Source organism: Polistes fuscatus, unplaced genomic scaffold, assembly GCF_010416935.1.
Source record: "Polistes fuscatus isolate 324 unplaced genomic scaffold, CU_Pfus_HIC Scaffold3, whole genome shotgun sequence".
NCBI lineage: Eukaryota > Metazoa > Arthropoda > Insecta > Hymenoptera > Vespidae > Polistes > Polistes fuscatus.
The window spans coordinates 4,969,727-4,993,024 of NW_025113107.1; the positions used below are offsets into that span (position 1 = coordinate 4,969,727).

General features: G+C 33.2%; 2 protein-coding genes across 2 annotated transcripts; one reads left to right on the top strand and one right to left on the bottom strand.

Moving 5' to 3' along the window:
• The first annotated feature begins 1,261 nt into the window (after positions 1 to 1,261).
• On the top strand, positions 1,262 to 20,463 carry LOC122519788. The gene is made up of 24 exons (XM_043639483.1): positions 1,262 to 4,942; positions 5,032 to 5,435; positions 5,528 to 5,872; positions 6,148 to 6,436; positions 6,519 to 7,274; positions 7,491 to 7,715; positions 7,797 to 8,113; positions 8,214 to 8,688; positions 8,793 to 9,157; positions 9,248 to 9,443; positions 9,544 to 9,849; positions 9,933 to 10,227; positions 10,362 to 10,881; positions 11,000 to 11,089; positions 11,942 to 12,136; positions 13,028 to 13,457; positions 13,819 to 14,104; positions 14,665 to 15,971; positions 16,134 to 16,386; positions 16,584 to 16,863; positions 16,984 to 17,131; positions 17,279 to 17,702; positions 17,796 to 18,094; positions 18,228 to 20,463. Exons 1-24 carry the CDS (start codon positions 1,367 to 1,369, stop codon positions 20,112 to 20,114), a joined length of 13,668 nt encoding a protein of 4,555 aa, XP_043495418.1. The 5' UTR covers positions 1,262 to 1,366; the 3' UTR covers positions 20,115 to 20,463.
• A 554-nt stretch (positions 20,464 to 21,017) lies between these two features.
• Positions 21,018 to 22,819, bottom strand: LOC122519787 (peroxiredoxin-6). Its single transcript, XM_043639482.1, has 5 exons — positions 22,635 to 22,819; positions 22,366 to 22,522; positions 21,763 to 21,980; positions 21,600 to 21,672; positions 21,018 to 21,500 (listed from the first exon to the last, which is right to left on the bottom strand). The coding sequence occupies exons 1-5, from the start codon at positions 22,718 to 22,720 to the stop codon at positions 21,372 to 21,374; spliced, it is 663 nt and encodes a 220-aa protein (XP_043495417.1). The 5' UTR covers positions 22,721 to 22,819; the 3' UTR covers positions 21,018 to 21,371.
• Positions 22,820 to 23,298: the final 479 nt, after the last annotated feature.

The window sequence follows — 23,298 nt, forward strand, 5'->3', positions numbered from 1 at the left end:
GTATTATATTTGCATTTCTATATATATATTTCCTGTTTAGGCTTTATTTAATTATATCGAAGTTAATTGTTCTCATCGAGAAAATTGAATTCAGTTGAAATTACAGTGACTAATTGTTCAAGAGAGAACAAAAATAATCGCAGAATATTTTATTACAATAATGATAGCAACAACACAACAATAAGAAGTAATATGAATTTATAGTATCACTGTTATGTACAAGCGTACGCGTAATTGTTACTTTTAGGTTAGGTTGTTTAACATTTTTAAATATTTTTATTTTTACTTTTTATGCATTATTGCAAATAAAATCTCGGTGAACTCGATAGTTATAAATTATTGTTGATACAAATTGTTATGAATTTCTTCATTTAATATTTAATTAGTTTTTTAGTACTAAATATTTATTTAGTACTTCTTGTTAGTTCATTTTGGTAGAAGAAATATATTTAATTGTTTACTTAAATTAATATTAAAGTAAATAATTAATAATCATATTATCTTATATAATTTTAATTATAGTCTTTTTATTTTTCATATTTTAATCAGTTTTTGCATGAAATTTCAAGTAAATAGTATGTAATAATTAAGAAGAAATTCATGTGTGTGCTTTCACATGTTTAATACATATTCATACATAGATAAAATATTGTTTGCTTTATGTATTTCTGAACGAGTTTGTTTTTAATTATATATTATATTTTGAGTTTTGCTAAATTATGCTATATATATTTGCTATATTATATATATAATTTTTAATATAATTATTAATTATATTAAAAATGCTCATGTATATATAAATGTTAAGAAAAAAACTACACCAATAATGTTAAATTTATGCAAATGTTATTTTAATGCAAACTTAAGTTAGCATTAATCTGTTTAATAAAAAGAGATATAATATACTCAACACTAGAGTTTTGTACATTATCGTAAACCAGTGGTTTTAATACTGTCATATTTTATATATTTATAAGATATTATGTTTTAACAGGTAACGCTAAAGAATTTTTACATTTTATTCATTCCACAGGGGAAAGGCTATAACGATTATGAGAAATCAAGCCATAAGCGTATAGCTTTTCCCCTTTGGCGTGAGTAATATACAACTGTTAAAAAAAAAAAAAAAAATGCCCAGGATACTTAATTAAATATTATGGTGTAAACAGTTATTGTTAACATAAAGGAAATGTTGTGTATGAATTGTAACACGAAGATTCGACTAACATAAATTGCATAACTTATTTTGCGTGTGTTTCAGAGAGCAAAACAGAGACACAAAAATGGGTACGTTAATAGCTTTAAAAGAGATTGTCCAATACTCTCTTAAGCCTGAAATGGAGGCGAAGAGTCCTGCTGCGTAGACATGGACTCGTACGACCTGTTTGGTGAAGATGTCAGTGGCTCAATGCTCGATACTCTTCCTGATCTTGGGGGGAACGATCATTTTGACCCTGCGAGTACAAGTAATTCCGTGGTAGTATCAAGAGATGGTCCAAACCCTGGCACTAATGGAGGAGGGAGTTACATTAGCCAATCTTATATTTCACAAGAATCGCCTCTTCAAAAATTGACTTCATTTGGTGGATCTGAATTTGGAAATTCTAATCAGTTACAAAATCCATCTCAGCGCAGTATGTTTAACCAAAATCTAGGAACGTTTGATAGTGGAACGCCACAACGTGCTATGGTGCCAGGAGCTTTTCAAAATCAAGCTCGTAGTATGGCACCTCAACATCGGGGACCTCACCCCGGTAGTGGTGGCCAATATCCTAGTTATAATGATAATATGTATTCTATGGAACAGCAACATTCAATGGCTAGACCTAATATGAATATAGACCCTAATATGCAGGGTTGGCCAAGTAGTGGTAGTGCTTATCCTCAAATGCAAAGGCATTATAATCAGATGGCACAGCAACCTGCTACTTATCGGCAACATATGCCACCACAGTATTCACATCAGCAAGATCAAGCTGGTGTAATGAATCAAAAATTACAACAGCAACAGCAGCAGCAGCAGCAACAACAGCAGCAGCAGCAGCAGCACTTTAGTACGCAACAAGGAATGATAGGAAATATGGGAGTAGCAGCTCATCAAGTAATGCAAAGTGGTGGAACAGGCAGTGTCTACCAACATATTGTTGGGCAACAGCAACAACATTATCAACAAGGAAATTCTGTTGCGATGTATCAAACTTCATCAGGGTATCCTGGTTTTACGTCAGCCATGCATCAACAGCAACAGCAATCGCAGCAACCTCCACAAAGAATGCCTCATCATCATCCACCTCATCCACCTCATCAGACACATCCTTCGCATCCCCAGCAATATTCACAACATTCGCAGCATCCTAATACGCAGCAGCAGCCAATGGATTCTCAATATCCACATCATACAACATCCATGTTTAATCAACCACAGCATTCTGGTCCTGCGGCACAATTTAATACTAATAAACATGCCACCAGTCCTCAATATCGTGCTGCTTTTCCACAATTATCACCACAAATGTCTCCAAGACCTCAGATGTCTCCGAGACCACCTGCTGTACAACAGCAAATGTCTCCAAGACCAATTATGTCTCCTGCTAAGCCGAGTACATTATCGCCCCACCCTCATGTACAACTTCCTCATCAACAATCAAATCAGCCTAATACAATGTCAGTTTCTCCATGTCCACCTTCTTCAATGCAGATGAATCCATCATCTCAACAAACCACTTTACAAGCACTTGAGCAAATGGTGATACCAGGTGTTGCTGTATCTAATCCAAATGTACCTGCTCAAGATTATAATCAATTTCAAACACGACCGCCATTGTCGCAAGCACCAAATGTTTTACAACAGTCAACTGCACAAAACTCTATACCACAAATTTCTGGACCTAGAATGCCAATGTCTGCACAGTGGTCACATCCACAACAGCAGTCACAGGTTAGGCCAAATTTGGCTGTCAGTGATGATAGAAATATAGTTGAAAATCAACCTCCTGTAGTATCAGAATCTAGTGCTCCATTATTTCCAGTATCTGGAACAGAAGCTATTCATAGTGGAGCAGAAACATCAGTAAGAGATTCTACAGAAAATGTACAAAATTCTACAGAACAACCAACACAAGGCTCTGAATCTATAGAGCAGTCTACCCAAAATCAGAAGTCAGATATGCTTGGTTCTGGCAGTGAAAACTCAGTGCAAACTACTTCACAAAATAATACTAATTTAGATCATACTTCTGCATCGTCGACACATGTGCAGATGGAAGCAGTACAATCTTCTGCAGCATCTAGTACAAGTGGAAATGTAGACTGTGGAAATGTACCTTCGTTGCAGCAGCAACAATCTGTCACAGGAATACTCTCTACTACTACTACTAATATGGAAAATGAAGTTACATGTGATACAAAACAGCATGATCAAACTATGGAAATTGCTTCTGTTCAACATCATCAAGCACCCATGGGAAATTCAATATCTCATCCACAACAGCCTGTAATAAATCAAACGCAACAGCCACCACAACAGCAGCAGCAACAACAACAACAACCACAGCAACAGCAGCAACCGTCTCAAGTTCAACCTCAATCTCAGCTACAGCTTCAGCCTCAGCCTCAGCCTCAATCTCAACTTCAAGCTCAGCCTCTAGCTCAGCCTCAACCTCAACCTCAACCTCAGGCTCAACCTCAACCTCAGGCTCAGCCTCAACCTCAACCCCAATCTCAATCTCAACCTCAAGTTCAAGCACAGCCTCAAGCACAGCCTCAAGCTCAACCTCAAGCTCAACCTCAAGCTCAACCTCAAGCTCAACCCCAACCCCAACCCCAACCTCAACCTCAAACACAACCACCAGCATTACCACAACAAGTGCAGCAATCAACTCTTACTTGTCCTCAACAAGTACAGCAAATTCCAATAATAAACCAATCTCCAATGGTTTCATCACAAAATCCATCAATGCAACCAGGACAAATACAGCAGCCCCAACTAGGACAAACGCAGCAAACACCAATTACTCAAACAACGTCAATACCACCTCAACAGTCATCACAACCATTGCAAACTCTTGGTCCAACTCAACAACAACCTCCAATAGCACAACAACCTCAGCAACCAGTAATAAGTCAAGCTCAACAACCTCAACAATCTCAAATTCAACCAACACAACAACCACAATCTCAAATTCAACCGACACAACAACCACAATCACAAATGGGACAACCATCTCAACAAATTCCAGTTTGTGTAGCTCAAGTACAAGGACAGCAACCTCAACCAATTATGAGCCAACAAGTTGGTATGATCTCCCAAAGTACTCCAATGATACCAAATCAAATTCCTCTTCAACCTCAGCTGCAATCTCCAATACAAAATTCCTCTCCACAAATACAATCTCAAACTAATCAAGTTCCACCTACGCATTTAACTGCTGCTCAACAAGTACCTGCTGTTAGCCAAACTAGTGGAATAGTAATGACATCTCATCAACCTACAGCTCCTGTGTCAAATTCTCAAACTCCACTTCCAGTACAATCGAATTTCAATGAATATACGAATATTCCAAAAACTAATACTATGTACACAAATGATGTGATGGTAGCATCAGGACAGCAATATCATTCTAGCAATGATATAATTACTGGTAATACTGTACCAAATATGTATGGTATTTCATCTAATACAAATCCTACATCTGTCAGCTCTACTCCATTCAATACATCTTGTGCTCCAGTAACACATCATCAAGAAAGAGCTGCTTTGCAGCAGCAATTACAGGAACTTTACTGTATGCCGCCAGCTCCAGAAAATCAAGAAAAAATAGTGTCCTTGCAAGAAAAATTACAAGCTTTACAACAACACGAAACAAATGATCAATGTAATGGTGGAACACAATGCATTTTGCAAACTCCTATGTTCACAGCAGCTGTTGTTGATAGCCCACAGGTAAAATATTTAAGCTGTAATTGTATTTTCATAAAATTATTGTTTATGTATATAAATATAAATAATAACTAATCATTTTTAAATTACAGGTGTCAAGTACTACTGGTCGTGGTCGTGGTAAAGGTACATCAAGGGCTAAAAAGAACAGGAAAAAAGCAGATAAAGAAGCTGCTGCTCCTCCAGCAAATACACAGGCGCTTGTTCAACCTGAACAACCTTTATCAGATAATCAAGTAACACCTGGAGACAGCAGTAATATTGTTGACAGTGCTGCTGATTCCGAAGATATGAAACCATCGTCTGGTGATATGGAGGAAGATTGGAATAAGGGTAGAAAATCACGTATTCCGCGTAAACCACGTAAGCCAAAAGAACCTAAGGAACCTAAGGAGGCTAAGATTAAAAAGGAACCAAAACCACCTAAAGAAGCTAAGTCCCCTAAAGGTGCTAGAAAAAGAAATAAAGATAAAGACTCAACAAAACGTAATAGAAAGTTAGTAGTTTTCCTTATTCACATTTATTTAATATTTTATTTACATATACCTTATATAATTATTATTTATTTAATTTTTTTTCTTTTTATAGAAAAGTTAATCAATCTGAGTCGGCTGATGACGATACGGTACAAGAAGCAGAAGAGACTGTTGTCGCTGATTCGAGCGTGGTCAAAGATTCAGAGACAAAACTTAAGGAGATATCAAGTCAAGACGATCAGGAACAAGTTGATTCTTCAACGACCGAGCCTTTAGTAAGTGAAACTAAAGAGGAGGATAAAGTGGAATCAGAAATTCCAGATGATGAGAAAAAAGAACAAAATACTGAAGCAGCAACGGGCTCGGAAACACCGGCTTCTAGTAGTAAGAAGAAAGGCACGTCTCGGAAAAAATCTTCCAGTAAATCTTCTAGTGGAAAATCTGGCAGAAGTTCTAAGTAAGTCTAAATATTTATATATATATATACAAATTGGCATTACTTATATATTACTTATACATTTGGCATTACTTATATACAATATATGTTGGAAAAATGAAAAAATGGAATGAAAATTTTTATCTTATTCTTTCGCATAGAATTACCACCTCTGTTCGGTTGTACGATACTACTATTACCACCCCACTCTATAAATATATTTGTCGATAGAATAATGAAATAGAAAGTAATGCAAAATTTACCAAATTAATGATATTTTTCTAAAATTATTGTAGAAAACGGAAAAGTCGTATTGCACCTGATTCTGATGGCGAAGAATTAGCTGCAACACCGCCACCTTCACCAGAAGCTGGAGATGACAATAAAAGACGTTCTGCAAGGAATACTCACCGTAAAAAATATGTTGATGATGTTATGCTACGGTTTTCAGACGATGATGTTCCTCTTCAGGAGGCTCATTTGTCGAAAAAATCGGAAGGTGCTAGTACATCTAAAGTAGCAGCTGTTAAGAAAGATAACGAGGGTGGTGAAGTTGGACAAAACAAGCCTAATTTTGTATATATTGTATGTATCAAAATACAGAGAAAAGTTTTAGAATATTATTTTTTTAATATTTAATAAAATATTTGATTATTTATTTTCATAGAATACGACTGATGAAGACTCAATGGTTGTGCAACATATTCTATGTACCCGTATGGGAAAAAGAGAAGTTAAGCCGCCAGTATTACCTGATATAAAACCAGAGCCTAGTACGTCCGAAGAGACAAAGGAAAATGCAACTGAAGATGCTGGACTAGCTGAAACAAATACAACGGAAGAAAAAGGAAAAGAAAAATCCGAAGAATCTGAAAAGGAACCGTTGGTAGAAAGTACGGATAAAGAAGTAAATGATAATGACAAGGACGATGATAAAGATAAAGATAAGGATAATGATAATGATAATTATAAGAATAAGGATAATGATAATGATAAGGATCAAGATAGTGATAAGGATAAAGATAATGATAAAGGTAGTAATAAGGATAAAGATAATGATATAGATACAGATATAGATAAAGATAAAGATAAAGAAAAAGATGAAGATAAAGAAAAAGATGAAGATAAAGATATAAAAACAAAGGCGTCTTGTGATGCTGAGAATGAAGAGACGAAGCCTGATTCTGATAAACAAGAGGATGCTGCCAAGGCAGTTGATTCTAATACATCAGAAAATAGTGTAGCAGAAGCAAAGCCACAGATGATAGAAGTTGAAGAATTTTTTGTTAAATATAGAAATTTTTCATATTTGCATTGTGAATGGAGAACGGAAGAAGAACTTTATAAGGGTGACAAACGTATACAAGCTAAATTAAAAAGGTTTAAACAAAGATTACATCAGAATACTAATATATTTGAAAATGTAAGTATATAGATATCAATATTAAAATAAATAACAAAGATATTAACCCTTTCGTTACGGACGTTTTCCACGGTGGTACTTCTAATGAACGAGCCGCTGCAACGTGCAGCAACAAAACTGCACGTAGTCGTCCGTAGTAGCGAAAGAGTTAATTATTGGAAATTATTAGTTATTAGTATTTTGAAAAAAAATATTAATCTTTTAATATTATTATAGACAGAAGATGATCCATTCAATCCAGATTTTGTCGAAGTTGATAGGGTGTTGGATGAAGCAACTCATACAGATCCAACAACTGGAGAAACCGTCAGACACTTTTTAGTTAAATGGCGTTCTTTGCAGTACGAAGATTCTACATGGGAATTAGAAGAAGATGTAGATCCTGAAAAGATAGCGCAATTTCATAGATTTAATAAATTACCACCAAAGGATCAATGGAAGGTTAATACATATATTAATTTTATATAAAATAATTATTCACTGAAAATATTATATAATATATTAATCGTATTTTATTTTTAGCCTAAAAAGAAACCAAATGCATCAGCATGGGTTAAACTAGAAGAGTCGCCGATTTATAAAAGCAATAATAGTTTACGACCCTATCAATTGGAGGGTCTTAATTGGCTTCTCTTTTCTTGGTATAATGGACATAATTGTATACTTGCTGACGAGATGGGTTTAGGAAAGACGATTCAGTCATTAACATTTGTCGATGCTGTGTACAAATATGGTATTCGTGGTCCTTTCTTAATAATAGCACCTCTATCGACTATTCCAAATTGGCAAAGAGAGTTTGAAAGTTGGACTGACATGAATGTTGTAGTATATCATGGATCGTAAGTATATAAATTATAAACTAACTTAGTTATTTTTCTTTCCTTTTATATAAAATAATGATATTTTAAATATATTATTTAATTTCTTACTTATATACAGAGCAGCAAGTAGAACTATGCTACAAGAATACGAAGTTTATTATAAAAATGAAAAAGGCCAACAGATAAAAGATTTAATTAAATTCAATGTCCTTATAACAACTTTTGAAATAATCATTACGGATTTCAATGAGCTACGTGGATACAATTGGAGACTCTGTGTTATTGACGAGGCTCATAGACTGAAGAATAGAAATTGTAAACTGCTTGAAGGCCTTAGACAATTGAATTTAGAACATAGAGTGTTGTTATCTGGTACTCCTTTGCAAAATAATGTGAACGAATTATTTTCTTTATTGAATTTCCTTGAACCAGTTCAATTTTCTAGTAGTGAAGCATTTCTTAAAGAATTTGGAAATTTGAGTAGCGAAGGTGAAGTTCAAAAGTTACAGCTTCTTTTAAAACCGATGATGTTACGTCGGCTTAAAGAAGATGTTGAAAAATCTTTAGCACCTAAAGAAGAGACTGTAGTAGAGGTAAATAATATTAAATACAATTGTTATTGTTTATCGAATACAATGTATTGCGCTATGTATATAGAATTCAACTTATATAATTCTGTTCCTTATTACATTTCTAGGTGGAATTAACCAATATACAGAAGAAATATTATCGTGGCATTTTAGAAAGAAATTTCTCCTTTCTTGCTAAGGGTACCACATCTGCTAACATTCCAAATTTAATGAATACAATGATGGAATTAAGAAAATGTTGTATTCATCCATTCCTTCTTAATGGTGCTGAGGATCAAATTCAATTAGATTACAAGACTGGTGACAAGGAAGATTCTGAGGCCTATTATCATGCATTAGTAAATAGTTCCGGAAAAATGGTTCTCATTGATAAATTATTACCAAAATTAAAGGCTAGTGGACATCGAGTTTTAATATTTAGTCAAATGGTCAAATGCCTTGATTTATTGGAAGATTATTTATTATATAAAAAGTAAGTTAACATAAAATATTTTGGACATTTTTCTATGAAAAATTAAAAGAATTTTTTTTTTTAAAACATAAAATATGTTTTATTTATTAGGTATCCATATGAAAGGATAGATGGCCGAATAAGAGGAAATTTAAGGCAGGCAGCTATTGATCGATACAGTAAGCCTGACTCAGATAGATTTGTTTTCTTACTTTGTACGAAAGCAGGTGGTCTTGGTATCAATCTTACTGCTGCAGATACAGTTATTATATATGACAGCGATTGGAATCCACAGAATGATTTACAAGTAAATAAACTTCTAATAATAATTTATTATAAATAATAATTAACTTTCTATATATGCTTTACTATTTACATTATTTTTTTTTTCTAAATTATATTTATAGGCACAAGCTCGTTGCCATCGAATCGGTCAGCAGAAAATGGTAAAGGTTTATCGATTACTCTGTCGAAACACGTACGAAAGAGAAATGTTCGACAAGGCTTCTTTAAAACTTGGATTAGATAAAGCAATTCTTCAATCAATGAATACAAGTCAAGGTGGCAAGGATCCTAGTAATAAACAATTGACTAAAAAAGAGATTGAAGATTTGTTAAAGAAGGGTGCTTATGGTGCTATTATGGATGACGATAATGCTGGAGATAAATTCTGCGAAGAAGACATTGATCAGATTCTTGAAAGAAGGACTCAGGTAGGTGACATTATATTAAAAAGGAAAAAATATAAATAAGATTTTGTGTTAAAATATTAAAAATTAATTTTGTTTACGTACAGATTATAACGATCGAAGCTGAGAAAGGATCTACTTTTTCAAAAGCTAGCTTTGCTTGTTCCTCTAATAGATCAGATATTAATATCGATGATCCAGATTTTTGGAAAAAGTGGGCTAAAAAAGCTGAAATCGATACAACCGAAAAGAAAGAGGAAGATGAATTAGTTATTTCAGAGCCTCGACGACGCACACAAATTAAACGTTACGGACATGACGAATCTGTAGTTGATATGTCAGAATTAGATAGTTCGGATGATAATAGTGATGATGAAACTAGTGGTGGATTAACAGGCAGAGGTATATCTTCTATATCACATATAAAAACGTAGCAGCATGATCATGCATATATTATCAAAGTTCTGTAATTAAGTTTGGAGAATTGAAACAGACCGAATATTATTTAATATATATTTATTATATTTTTTGTATAGGTAAAAAACGAAGAGATAAATTTGGAAAAAAATCTCGTAAATTTTACGATGAATACGTGCCGCGAGAGGGAGAAGTTGTCTATGGTAGTTGGGCACGAAGCGAGTGTTTCAAAGTGGAACGTGGACTTTTAACGTTTGGTTGGGGACGTTGGGAAGAAATTTTGCAGCACAGTCAATTTCGTCGTGGTTGGCGCGAAATCGATGTTGAAGATTGCGCAAGAGTAATCTTATTATATTGTCTTCGTTATTATCGTAGTGACGAAAAAATTCGTAGTTTCATTTGGGATCTTATAACGCCTTTGGAAAATGGAGAAAAAGTAAAGAACGTATCTGTCAGTACGAATGCGAGAAATAGTAGACAAAAGAAGAAGGCTCGAGTTAGGGAAGGTAGAGAAACTCGAGGATCTATTATAAATGGTGGACCAAGTGATCCTAATCATTGGAGCAATGCAGAAAAGTACGATGGTGATATCTTTTTGGAAAGTAACTATAGGAAACATTTAAGCCGACATGCCAACAAGTATGTATAAATATATATTTATATTTTTTTTTATATGTACGCCGTTAAAATTAAAAGTATATATAAAATCATTTATATCATCATATATGTAAACATAATATTTATTTGTGTGATTTAGAGTGTTGTTACGCGTACGAATGCTGTATTATATCAAACATGAAATCATTGGCGACTTGGTACAACATATTTCCGATGGCGTCCACGTAAGGTTTGTACAATTTGAATATATATTTATCAGTTTTACAAATGGTTCCCTTGTTATTTATATTTTTTTACCCCGATGGTCTATCACGGAACATGCACTCACATATGTGCTTACATAGAGCTTTATAGTTGCATGTGCAATGTATATGTTTTATTCTGGGAACTGCACTTGTATGAGGAATGGTCCATAAAAAGCCAAATCTTTGTTTATCTTTGTAGCTCTGTAAATCAAACTGTTTAATTGTTGACCCCCGCCCCCTATGCTACTAATATAAAATATTTCCTATACTCCTCTTCATATTACACATATGACATCATGTAAGCTCATACTCAAAAAAAAGAAAAATAAAATAAAATAAAAGAAAAAGCTATTAAATAAAAACTCTCTCCACATCTTATAATCGTCAAGGATATCAACGTCAGTGTGATGATGGTAAGAATATCAGTGTGTATATATATGTATGTATACATATATAGGTATATATATATACACATCGTGAAGTTTAATGTACTTATGAAAATATCAATAAGAGGAGGAGGAGCACTTTTATAAATAGAGCTTGTGAATATAATATTTAATATAATTGAAAGAAAAAGAGAACACATATGAGATATTTTTATTTAATTTTTTTTTCTTTTATTCTTTTTGATTCTTTCGTTATGGAATTTTTTGTTCTTTTTTAAATTTATTTAATATAAAAAAAAATGTAATATATAGTTAATATAAATGTATAATAATGTCGTCGAGACTTGCTATAAGTTTACAAAATTGTTCGAATAATTACTTCGTGATGATCTGATCGGTAATATCACCATATGAATTGGCAAATTGTAAATGAAACCGCCCTACACACAGTGCTTTGCGGATAAACCCTCCGCAGTTCACGGAACGACCAGCGAAATGGTGGGACTCGATGGCAGACAAATCCTTATTAGTTGGCTGCTACAAACATGGCTACGAGAATTACTACCAGATGAGGATCGATCCCGCGCTTTCTTTCATTTCAAGCTGTCCTCCCCCTTCTTCCCAGTCTCAGATTACTCAACAGAAGTAAGTATCATCAATTTTTTTTATATATGTTATTTGCTATATTCCCTTTCTCTCTTTCTATATATATATGCACATATATATTTATTTTTCCATTTATAAAGGCACTGCAAATTTGCTCTCTAACACTTACGCTTGCACGCTTTTTTTTATCAGCTTTTTTACATCCGTGTTTATGCAAAACTATTATGGATTCTTTTTCTCATTAGCATATATATTATAAAACAGTGGGGGACATATTTATACATACATATATTTCTTTTCTCATATCACATTTCATAATATATATATTTATATATATAATTTATATTTTTTCTTTAATGTTTTTTTTTTCATAGAAATCTTTTCTAATCGATGAGATTACTATTTTCAGTGGAATCAATTATGGATGAATATGAATATGAATATGAATATGGAATATAAATATAAATATAAATATGATTGTCTTGGAAGATATAATTCTTATCTTATTATTCAATGGTCTCTCTCTTTCTCTCTTTCTGTCTCTCTCAGCGATTTAGTTATAATTTATCTTATTTTTTTGTGGATTACATGCTACTTTTTCAGATAGTTATATCCATACTGAGCTGTTTGGGATGACATCGCGTAATTTGCATATTTTCTTCTTTCAAATTTACATTTGTCTCAGGGTTCCCTTAAATATCTAATTCTTAAATTCTGTGATAGACATCAGTGCATTGTATATGTACTACATACACACATATATATATATATATATGTGTATGTATATATGAATACATTGATAGGGTGAAAATACCAAATCTTACTCTATATAGTCTTAGTATATATGTATTATATTTTCGTATTATAAAAAAAAAACATATATATATTTATATAAATATGTATATATGATGTATTATTTATGAATTCCAGCAGCAGTAGCAGAGATGAAAATAGTTTAGAAAATGAAACGGAAGACGGCGAATGTTCCATCGTTAAAGATTCCAAAGATTCAGACAAGTTTACTCGAGAAACGCCGATAGATTCACCAGCTATATCTAGCAAAGCTGATACACCTATACCTGAAGCTAGTAGTAGCCATGATGGAAATGAAGTTCTTATAGAAGATGATAAAACATGGCCATCTGTTGTTGATCTAAATACACGCTTACGCCGAGTAATTTCTTCGTATCAGCGTAATGTTACCAATAAAAAGGAGGATGTTAAGTTATTGCAAAAGAATAAGATTGGTATCGAAAATGAAACGACGACTACCATTAATCATACAGGAGGAACGACAATCAATGAATCACCAACGAATATGCAAGCATGGGATTTGCAACAATTAGCTATGTATTTACTGGTTAGTTAATTTTACTTTTATTAAAAGATGCTATTTATTGGAGCTTATTACATTTTTGGTCAGTATTTAAAATAAAATATCAGCAGTCATAACATCGGTAGTCAGCATTATGGCAACTGATACGAAAACTGCTAGTATTAATAATAAAATATTAAATACTGATACATCTTTGCCTCTATTATAAAAATTGGCCATTTATTTAAGGTACTGATAAATTATTATTTATATATATTGACTATTTATTTTACAAAATACTGATCAAATAAATAAAAATGTTTATGAAATGTTTATACTGTAATTGTAGGGGAGAGGGTAACTTTTAAAATTATTTTTACACATATTGTATTTCATTTTTATATAGAAAATGGAAAGGAGAGAAAAAATGGAAACCATGGCAAAGGAACGAGAACGTACACGTATCGAAGAACAAAAAACAAAATGGTCTCGTAGGGAGGAAAGTGAATTCTTGCGCGTTGTGTCGACTTATGGTGTCAATTATGATAGAAAAAAAGCACAATATGATTGGACCAAATTTAAGAGTATTGCAAGATTTGATAAAAAGACAGATGCAGATCTTACAGACTATTATATGTCGTTCAGAGCTATGTGTAAGAAGGTGTGCAATGCTAAATTGAACGAAGAAGAAGGTTTGTATATATATTTTTCTTTATTTTTTTATACATATATATACATATATACATATATATATATATATATATATATATATATATGCAGGGTGTTTCAGCTAAATGGGATCATCTCAATATTTTCTTTGTTTATAATTGTATTGAAAAACTTTGCATTATTGTTTATACAAACAAATAGTCCATAACTTACGGAAATTTTGATTATCTTTTAATGTAAATATCTCGAGAATAAACGAATGGTCATGAAAAACATTTTTGTTTTTTTCATGCCCTATTGGAATATTGCAAAAAAATATATAGTTCCATTTAGGAAAACATCGATAACCTTGAAATTTCTTAAAATAATGATCTCGAGAAAAAAATTCTCTTAACGATTATTTTTCCTCTTTACAATAGTGCAATTTTTTCCTTTGAAGTTTTTTAATACGATTGTAAAAAAAAGAAAATATTTAGGTGTAAATAGTTACTGAATCGTCTTGTATATTATGAATATATTATTATGTATATATATATAAAATATATGCATGCTCAGACATTCTATTATATTGCAGATTTTGCAGATGTTCCGGTTGACCATTTAAGTCCTGCTAAAGCAAGACAGATATTGGATCGAGTCGATCTATTAAGTAAAATACGTGAAGAAATTTTATCACATCCTCATTTAGAGGAACGTCTTTCGTTGTGTCAGCCATCAGGTGATACACCAGAATGGTGGCAACCTGGTAAACACGATAAGGAATTGTTACTTGGTGCAGCGAAACATGGCTTAGGGAGAACTGATATAACTATATTAAATGATCCTGATTTCTCTTTTCATAAAATTTTAGGAAAAAGTACTAGCTTTATAGGTACGCAAACTCCTAAACTTCCGGATAAATCAGAAAAGGCTATTAAGATAGAGAATAGAGAAGATATATTGAAATTCGATAAAGATGAAATTTTGGTGAAATTAGAAAAAGGTGAAGGAACATTAAAGATAGAGAAGATAGGAGCTAAGAGAGATCCTATGTCTGCTGAGAAGAAAGCAGAAAATGCCGAAATAGAAAAAAGTCAAGTGGAATTGACAATAGTCAAAGCTGAAACAACTAAAGTCGAAGAGAAACCGCAGGTCGTAGTACCGCCTATCAGCAATACGCTTACTATTTCTACAGTAACGAAAAGTATATCCTTGGAGAAAGATAATAATGTTAATAAGATCAAAGTTGAAGAGAAATGTGAACAAACTATGGATACGACGAAAAGTGAATTAATTAATCCCCCTAATGATAATTCTATCGGAACTCCGAAATCAACAGACGAATCAATTATTACCGAAGAAACTCCACCCTCAAATGAGGAAACTCCTGTTAATAATAAAATTGTCGAAGCTGAAAAGTCCGATGATCAAAGTAAAGAAAATAGTACACCTAAAGAATTGTCTAATAATTCTGAAGAACAATCAACGCAAGATAATCCCGTAGTAGAAAATGAAAAACCTTCTTCTGAAAATAAAGATACTAATACAGAATCAGTTACAGATAAAAGTACGGATACATCGGAGAAAATGGTAACAACTGAGGATATTAAACCTAACATCAAAATTGATAATTCCACTACGACTAAAGAAGAAATGGAAGTAGTAATAGAAGACAAGGCTGCTGCTGATGCTAAAGATAAAGCCAAAGTATCTAAAATTGAGGATAAGTGTAGCGTCCAAGCGGCAGAACTTAAAGCAATGTTTCCTGATTTGGAAGTTATACAGCCATTATCGCGATTAACCCAAATTGATACTTTTGTTCTACGGGATAAAACAATAGATTATAATGAACCTACTATTGTACAACTTTTAGCTCACAGTTGTAATAATGCTTCTTTGAAATGGCCAAAAGTAAGAAAATTTATTTTTTGTTTTATTTTCATATATTCACAACAAAAATGTTTGAATAAAATAAAATATAAAAAATTTTACTGTTTGATATTGGTATAACACAATTCACATATTTTATAAATTTAAAATATATATTATATATTATTTTTCTATAATTTTTAGGAGCATGCAATCGAAGCACGTCTAATGCATATCGTACATGCAATAGAACATAAAGAATGGCCTGTGTCAATAAACTTCAGCGCAGGAGACGAGATAGATGCAACAACTTCTAATGAAAAGGATTGTTCAGAAGTAATTACAATAACGACAGATCATGGAGTGTCACGATCTCCGGTAACCGGAAATAATAATGTATCTGCTGCTAGTAAAAAGAGAAAAAGACATATTGCCATAGATGTAGAAACGGAACGAGGTAATTGTTTGTTTGTTTTTTTTTTTAATATATATTAAAATATATATAATTTTTTATATATAATTAATATATATAATTAATATATATAATTCGTATATTATATATATATGTATGAAAATTGTACGCGAATTGTAACGAAAATTTGTAACTAAATTGTACGAAAATTATAAAAATATAATTTTCATATTATTTTCTAGCCAAACTTCATGCACTTCTCAATAGTAGTCAAATACAATCTCAACCGCCGACACCATTGAGCAAACCAACAATCCTTTCAAGTTCTTCGACTACTTGGGAAGTTAATGAGGAATCACAATCTGAGGATTCACGTCGTTCGACACCAGTTCAACCACCTCCAGCACATCAACAAACGCGAACGCAAAATATACCATTTGAATTGAAATATACTGTTCCTGGTAAAACGACAGTTATACCAGGTACTTCGAGTACACTAACACCTATTGATTTATCTGCTGGGTAAGTAAATTTCTTATAATAAATGTTTTAATTGAAAGTAATAATTAAAATCTGTTGTTTATTTAAAGAATCATGTTCATTTTGAAACTTTAGAAATAAGTTTTATTTTTTTATTTATAGATATCCCAAAACAAGTTCCGATAGCAATAAAGATATTATGAACGAAGTTCAGGACTTTTCGATGCCTAATAAAAATAAGCAGCAAACCAATAGCAATAAAGGAAAGCTTGATAGTATGTTAGACAAATTAATGAAAAGAAAAAATTGTGTAAGTATAAAGAAGACAACAATTATTTCTTAGTAAAATTTGATGTATTATTCTTTTTACTTAATAATCATATATTCGCAATTAGATTTTAATTATCATGTAATATCACTTTCGTGGAAAAATAAGCTTTAACCTTTGTTTCATTAGCCTACAGACGAACCTATAGTTGGAAAGGAAAAGAAACGTCGGAAATTAGATGAAATAGTATTAGGTTTGAGTGCTGCGAAAGAACAACAAAGCAGCCACTATCCCGAACATAATAAAAAGAACACAATCACACCCAATGTCACTGTCACTCCAACATCAGCACCGATTGGACTTCCTAACCCTCCTGCAAATACTCAAAAGCCATTTTCTATAACCGTCACATCAATTCCATCTTCTCGAGCTTCAGGGACAACTTCCAGTTTACCACCTCCGTCGTTACATTCGCACAAGGATAGCTTTTCTGCTTTGCTTGCCCAAGCTGAACAAAATCGTGAACTCAAGAAACATCAGCAACAACAACAACAGCAGCAGCAGCAACAACAACAACAACAACAACAACAGCAGCAGCAGCAGCAACAACAACATCAACAACAGCAGCAGCAACATCAACAACAACAACAGCAGCAGCAGCAACAACAACAGCAACAACAGCAGCAGCAACATCAAAGTCATCAACAACAAGCTTTTAATTCTGCACATTCTTCTACTGCAAGTAATCATAGAAAAAGTTACGAAGCTATGATTGCTGATATTAACAAAGTTGCTGAATATTCAACGAAAATTGGATCCTATTCTCACGAAGCAAAAGTTAATAAATGGTTGGCCGAACAAACTGCTATAACTGAGCAATTAAATGCTGAATATTTAAATGCACCCAGACGACGGAGGCCTCGCGTTGATCCATCTTTGTTAGACTGGAAAAAATTAACAGGCGACGAGAACGTAGCCGTGATTAATCGTATAACTGGAAAAAAGGTATGCAAATGAATGATCATATCGTTATTTTGGTACACACTAATAATACATACTAATACATACTAATACATACTCTATCGTTTATAATAAAGAGTAAATTATTATTATGTAAAATGTTTTTGTTATATCTTAGGTTACTGGTAGTAAAGCTCCACAATTGAAGCGGCTTGGGCAATGGTTGACCGAAAACCCCATGTTCGACGTCGATCCAAAGTGGGCCGAATTAGTAAAAGAGCGTGGTAATCTACCGCACGATTTGCAAAAGAGATTACCTGGATCTGATAGATCTGGCGTAAGCAAAGGGAAGAGTCCTGGAAGACCACCAATGATGCCAAGTCCCACCAATCAACAATCGGCAAATCAAGCAGCGAATTTAGCTGCTACGTCTATGGCATCTAGTTTGAATTTCCCTTCGTTGGGCAATCTTAATAACTCCCTTTTATCTGGACTTTCACTCGGTAATTTCGATCCGAAAAACAATCCTCTTCTAATGCCATTCGGTGGTTTACCTAACTTAGGAGCGCTAAGCGGTCTTAGCAATCTTAGTAATCTTAGTAATATGAGTTTAACAAGCTCGTTATTTGCCAATCTTGCTGGACTTGGTTTACCATCGATTGCAGGTATGGAAGCAGCTTTGAGTGCTACCGCGACAAGTACGGCAGACACAAATCCAGCTGTAAGTTCGGTTAACAGTAAAAATACGAGTTCGAGCAGTATTAGTAGTACTGGTAAACCACGAAACAAATTGGAAGCCCCTACGAGCAAAACATCTGTGCCATCAACGTCATCGGCATCGTCGGCATTACCAACGACGACGCCATTCCCATTTTTCTTTCCAAATCCTAGTCTTCTTTACACGCCATTAGGTTTAGGTGGTTTAAATCCTTTCTCAATGCAACCTGGTGGTGTATCGTCGGCCTATGAAAGTCTAGCACAGTGCGGTCTTTTAAATCCGCCAACGTCAAGTGCCTCGACTGTACGTAAGCCTGCTTCGTCAGCGAGCAGTTCGAGACAACGAGATAATATTGTTGAGTCGTCAAGCAAACGAAAGGATTCCGAGAAAAAGCCTAGATATCCTGTAGATCCTGGAATAGCGTTACAACAATATACGGACTTGGCATTGCAACATACGGAGGATAGGCGTCGTATGGAACACGAAAAGAGAGAGGCTATCGAACAGCAGCAACAGAACGATATTGCTGAGGCTAATGAAAGAAGACTTGAAAGAAAAAGTAAAGAACAAGAGATGAAAGAGGCTTTGGAACATTTAAGTCGAACCAGTGCGGAGTTGCTAACGAGAAATCTCGAAGATGTGCAGCAGCAGCAGCAGCAACAGCAACAACAGCAGCAACGATGCAGCGAAAAAAGAAGTAGCATAGATCGTAATCAGAACTCGGAACAACATCAACAACAACCGTCTACTTCTTTAGAGGTATCATTAGAACCTGTACAGAAAAAATTACGAACCGAGATTATTAGCGAGACGGTTGCAAAGACTACAACAGTAACAAGTAACGATAATACGGGATCAGTCGATGGATTAGTGGAGTCAGTTGGTAGATCAACGAATACAGCAAAGCAGCCTCCTCAAGAAGATACTTCTACTGTTGCTGCAGTCTCTTCCGAGACACCCTTGAACGTAGGCAAAAAGGAATCGACGAGTGAACCTCCTACTCCAACAACGACGATTACGAATGTACCATCTCCTTCACAGCAAGCTTCGACAACTACGAAAGGGGACTCTAGTAACAAAACCCACGTAGGGGAAAGCGAAGAAGATTGTAAAGGCGCTAAAAGTAAAAAATCACGAAGTGGTAAACGATTGAGTATTGAGCCTCCGCCCGAACGAAAAAATCTCCGGTCTAGTGCTGGTAGACAAGCAAGAGCTGCGGCAGAACGTCAAGCAAGAATGGAATGTGAATTGCAATCCGAACAAAACCAACAACAGCAGCAGCAACAACCGCAAGAACAATCGCAGCAACAAACCCAACAACAGGATACTCATGTTGGAAACGAATGAACTCGCGTTAATGTGATTAATAGTGGTTTAGTTTCTATGCTAAATAATCGAGGCCAATCGAACTCTTCATAGTTTATCTCGATTTAAGACTATACGGTTATTTATAATAGCCCTAACTAATCCATTTTTATCGAGTATCGTTTATTGCAACGCGGTAGAAGACTGTTTAATCTGTGCGTCATCTCTCTTGATCGTTTTTTTCTTCAAACAAACACAAGTACGTTAAAGGACTACTGAAGTTGATTTAACATTTACAGTAGCTTTTTCATCGATGTGTGCGATAAATGAAGAAAAGGACATATATACGATTAAGAAGTGGCATCTTGCGTAAGTGAATATTTAAAGAAAATAAAAACAGGTTGTTGGTGTGTAATGTACGTTAAGAGAATACTTTGAAAAACGAGTGATAATATTTTATTGCTCGATAATTTGTGTGGAGATTAACTTTTAATTACGTAACATTACTATTTAAAGGAAACAAAAAGAAAAAAGATAAAAAAACAGACAGGAAAAACAAACAAATAAACAAACAAACAAACATTATTTTGTTAAATTTAATATCTTTTACGATCTTATCAGTTTTGACCGCAGGAGAGGGACTGTTTTTTATAAAACTGCTATTATTTTATTGTGCACTAGCTCTCTATTGCGTACAGGCAATAAAGGGTATAACACGATTTAATTAATATAATCCATAACGTAGGAAAGTAAAATCTATTATTAATTTAATAAATAAGTAAGTAAATAAATAATTAATTAAATAAATAAATAAATAAAAACGAAAAAAAGGAAAATGTAAATAAACGTATGCCTATAGCTCATAAGTAAACTGTGTACTTGAAGAAGTGTATATAATAACGCAATGTACTTTTAATTACATTAGATGAAATAATAAACAGCTTCTTTTGTTGTTTGCAAATGCCAAGCGCCAAGACTTCCATTTTATTTAGTATATTGACCTCGATCAGAAGAAATTGGTAGCTTGCAACATCCATGTTCGATATTCAATTTTGTAACAACCGTCACAACATCACGAATCTTAATGATATATTTCGTTTATTATTATATTAACTACATTGTCATATATATATGAAAAAGGCTACACACACAAAAATATAAGTTCAGTATTGAAAATGTCAGACATTATTACTCTGTATTTTGTATCGTGTACATTGTATCAAAGTATATATGCAATAATTAATTTAAAGTTATTCTTATTGATGTTTTATCTCACGTTTTTTATCCTACTTTATTTTTTTATGTTGGCTGCGATACAACTCGCAAATACGTTTTCCCGGATGGAAGATTAATAGTCTTTAAAGTTGGAAATAATTCTTTTGCTTCATTTTCGGTGACACTTGGCTGAACCATAACTTCTTCTCCTTTCTAATTAAGAAATAAAAAAAGAAACAGAAAATACGCTATCAAGTATAAAAGTAATATAAATCAATTGGAAAATTGATAATAAATTGAATGGATTTATACCTTCCAATCGACAGGGGTTGCAACTTTGAATTTGTCAGTTAAATGAAGCGATTCAACGACGCGTAATATTTCACTGAACAAAAAACAAAAATAAATGATAATAAATAAACAGTAAAATTAAGATGTTGTTAAGCATAAATCGAAATATGTATGAATTGCATACTCAAAATTTCTTCCAGTAGTCGCTGGATATAAAATTGAAAGACGCATTTTCTTGGACGGGTCTATTATGAAAACAGCTCGAGCTGACAGAGGTAGACCTTGATTATCTACCTCTGCTGGATCTAACATACCAAGCATCGTTGCTAATCGGCGAGATTCATCCTCTATTATGGGATATGGAAATTCTTCATCAGTTATTTCTCCATAACTTTTGATGTCCTGTATTTGAAATTGTATAATTATTAGTATAAAGAGGGAGAGAAAGAGAGAGAGTTATTTAAAAGAGACCTCCTGAATAACTTCAACAATTTTAGTGACAGGAAAAATGTTTTAGATTCTTTTAATAGGAAAAATTGAAAGTTATGTATTGTGAAATATCGATTACTGCAGAGAATGTAAGCCAGATCACGTTCAGACAATAATTAACTATTAATAATAACATTTCAGTTGAATTTAATGAATAAAACTGTGAGTGTTCTCTTAAGAAAAAATTTTTGATACCTTTGATATAAATAATATTACTTAATAATATTCCTATAATAATATTGTGTACTGAGTTCGATGAGAATTATTAAATATAATGCAAAATATATTTCAAATATACCTCAATCCATTTTTGATGAGAATCAACAGAATTACATGACAATGCAATAACTTTAATGCCCAATTTATTAAACTCTGGCATTAATTTGACAACTCTTGCCAATTCTGTAGTGCAAACAGGTGTGAAATCATTTGGATGCGAAAACAATATACCCCAACTAAAAGAATTAATTGTTTTTACATATGTCTCTGATATAAAAATCACGAAAACAATATTGACGATGTTATAAAACGCAGTTTGCAAATTAAATAAATAAAAAAATAACTTACGAGTCACCAAGCCAATCGTGTAAATTAATTTTACCATTTTGTGTATCTGCGGTAAAATTTGGGAATGTTTCGCCTAACAATACCATTATGACTAATATCTGCTTTTACTGCAAAAAGAAAATTAATTAATTTTTTAAAGAAAAAAACACAAAACAATGGAACATTTAAATCAAATATCACGTGTTTAAAATAAAAAGTAATAGAAGAAGAAATGGTAAAATTTTGCAAAAATCTCTTTTTTAGAACGTTTAAAATTTTCTGATGCTTTTTAGAACGCAATATTATAACAATTCCTTGAACGTGTTATATAGAGTGAGAAGGATTGAGTAGGCGAGAATGGGAGTAAGCGTGCTTCAATTGGGTAATGTTCTCTCGCGAGAGGGAACTTCCAACCAATAAGAATGTGCGATTTTTGAGAGTATTACCAGAGAGAAATGGATTGTTTGAACTGTGTTGGCTTATCCTTGGCAGCACGGTTTCTTCGTTCAGTATGCCATCCCCACCCACTTACAGCTGATGCGATCAGCGTACGTTACAATCATTGTTAATATTTTGTAAGAAAGTATCGAAGAAGGACCTTCTTGTTTAATTTTAAGAATATAATTACTCGATCTATCTTCTTACATGTGTCAGTAAAATCAAATTTTAATAAATAAAGTGTTCA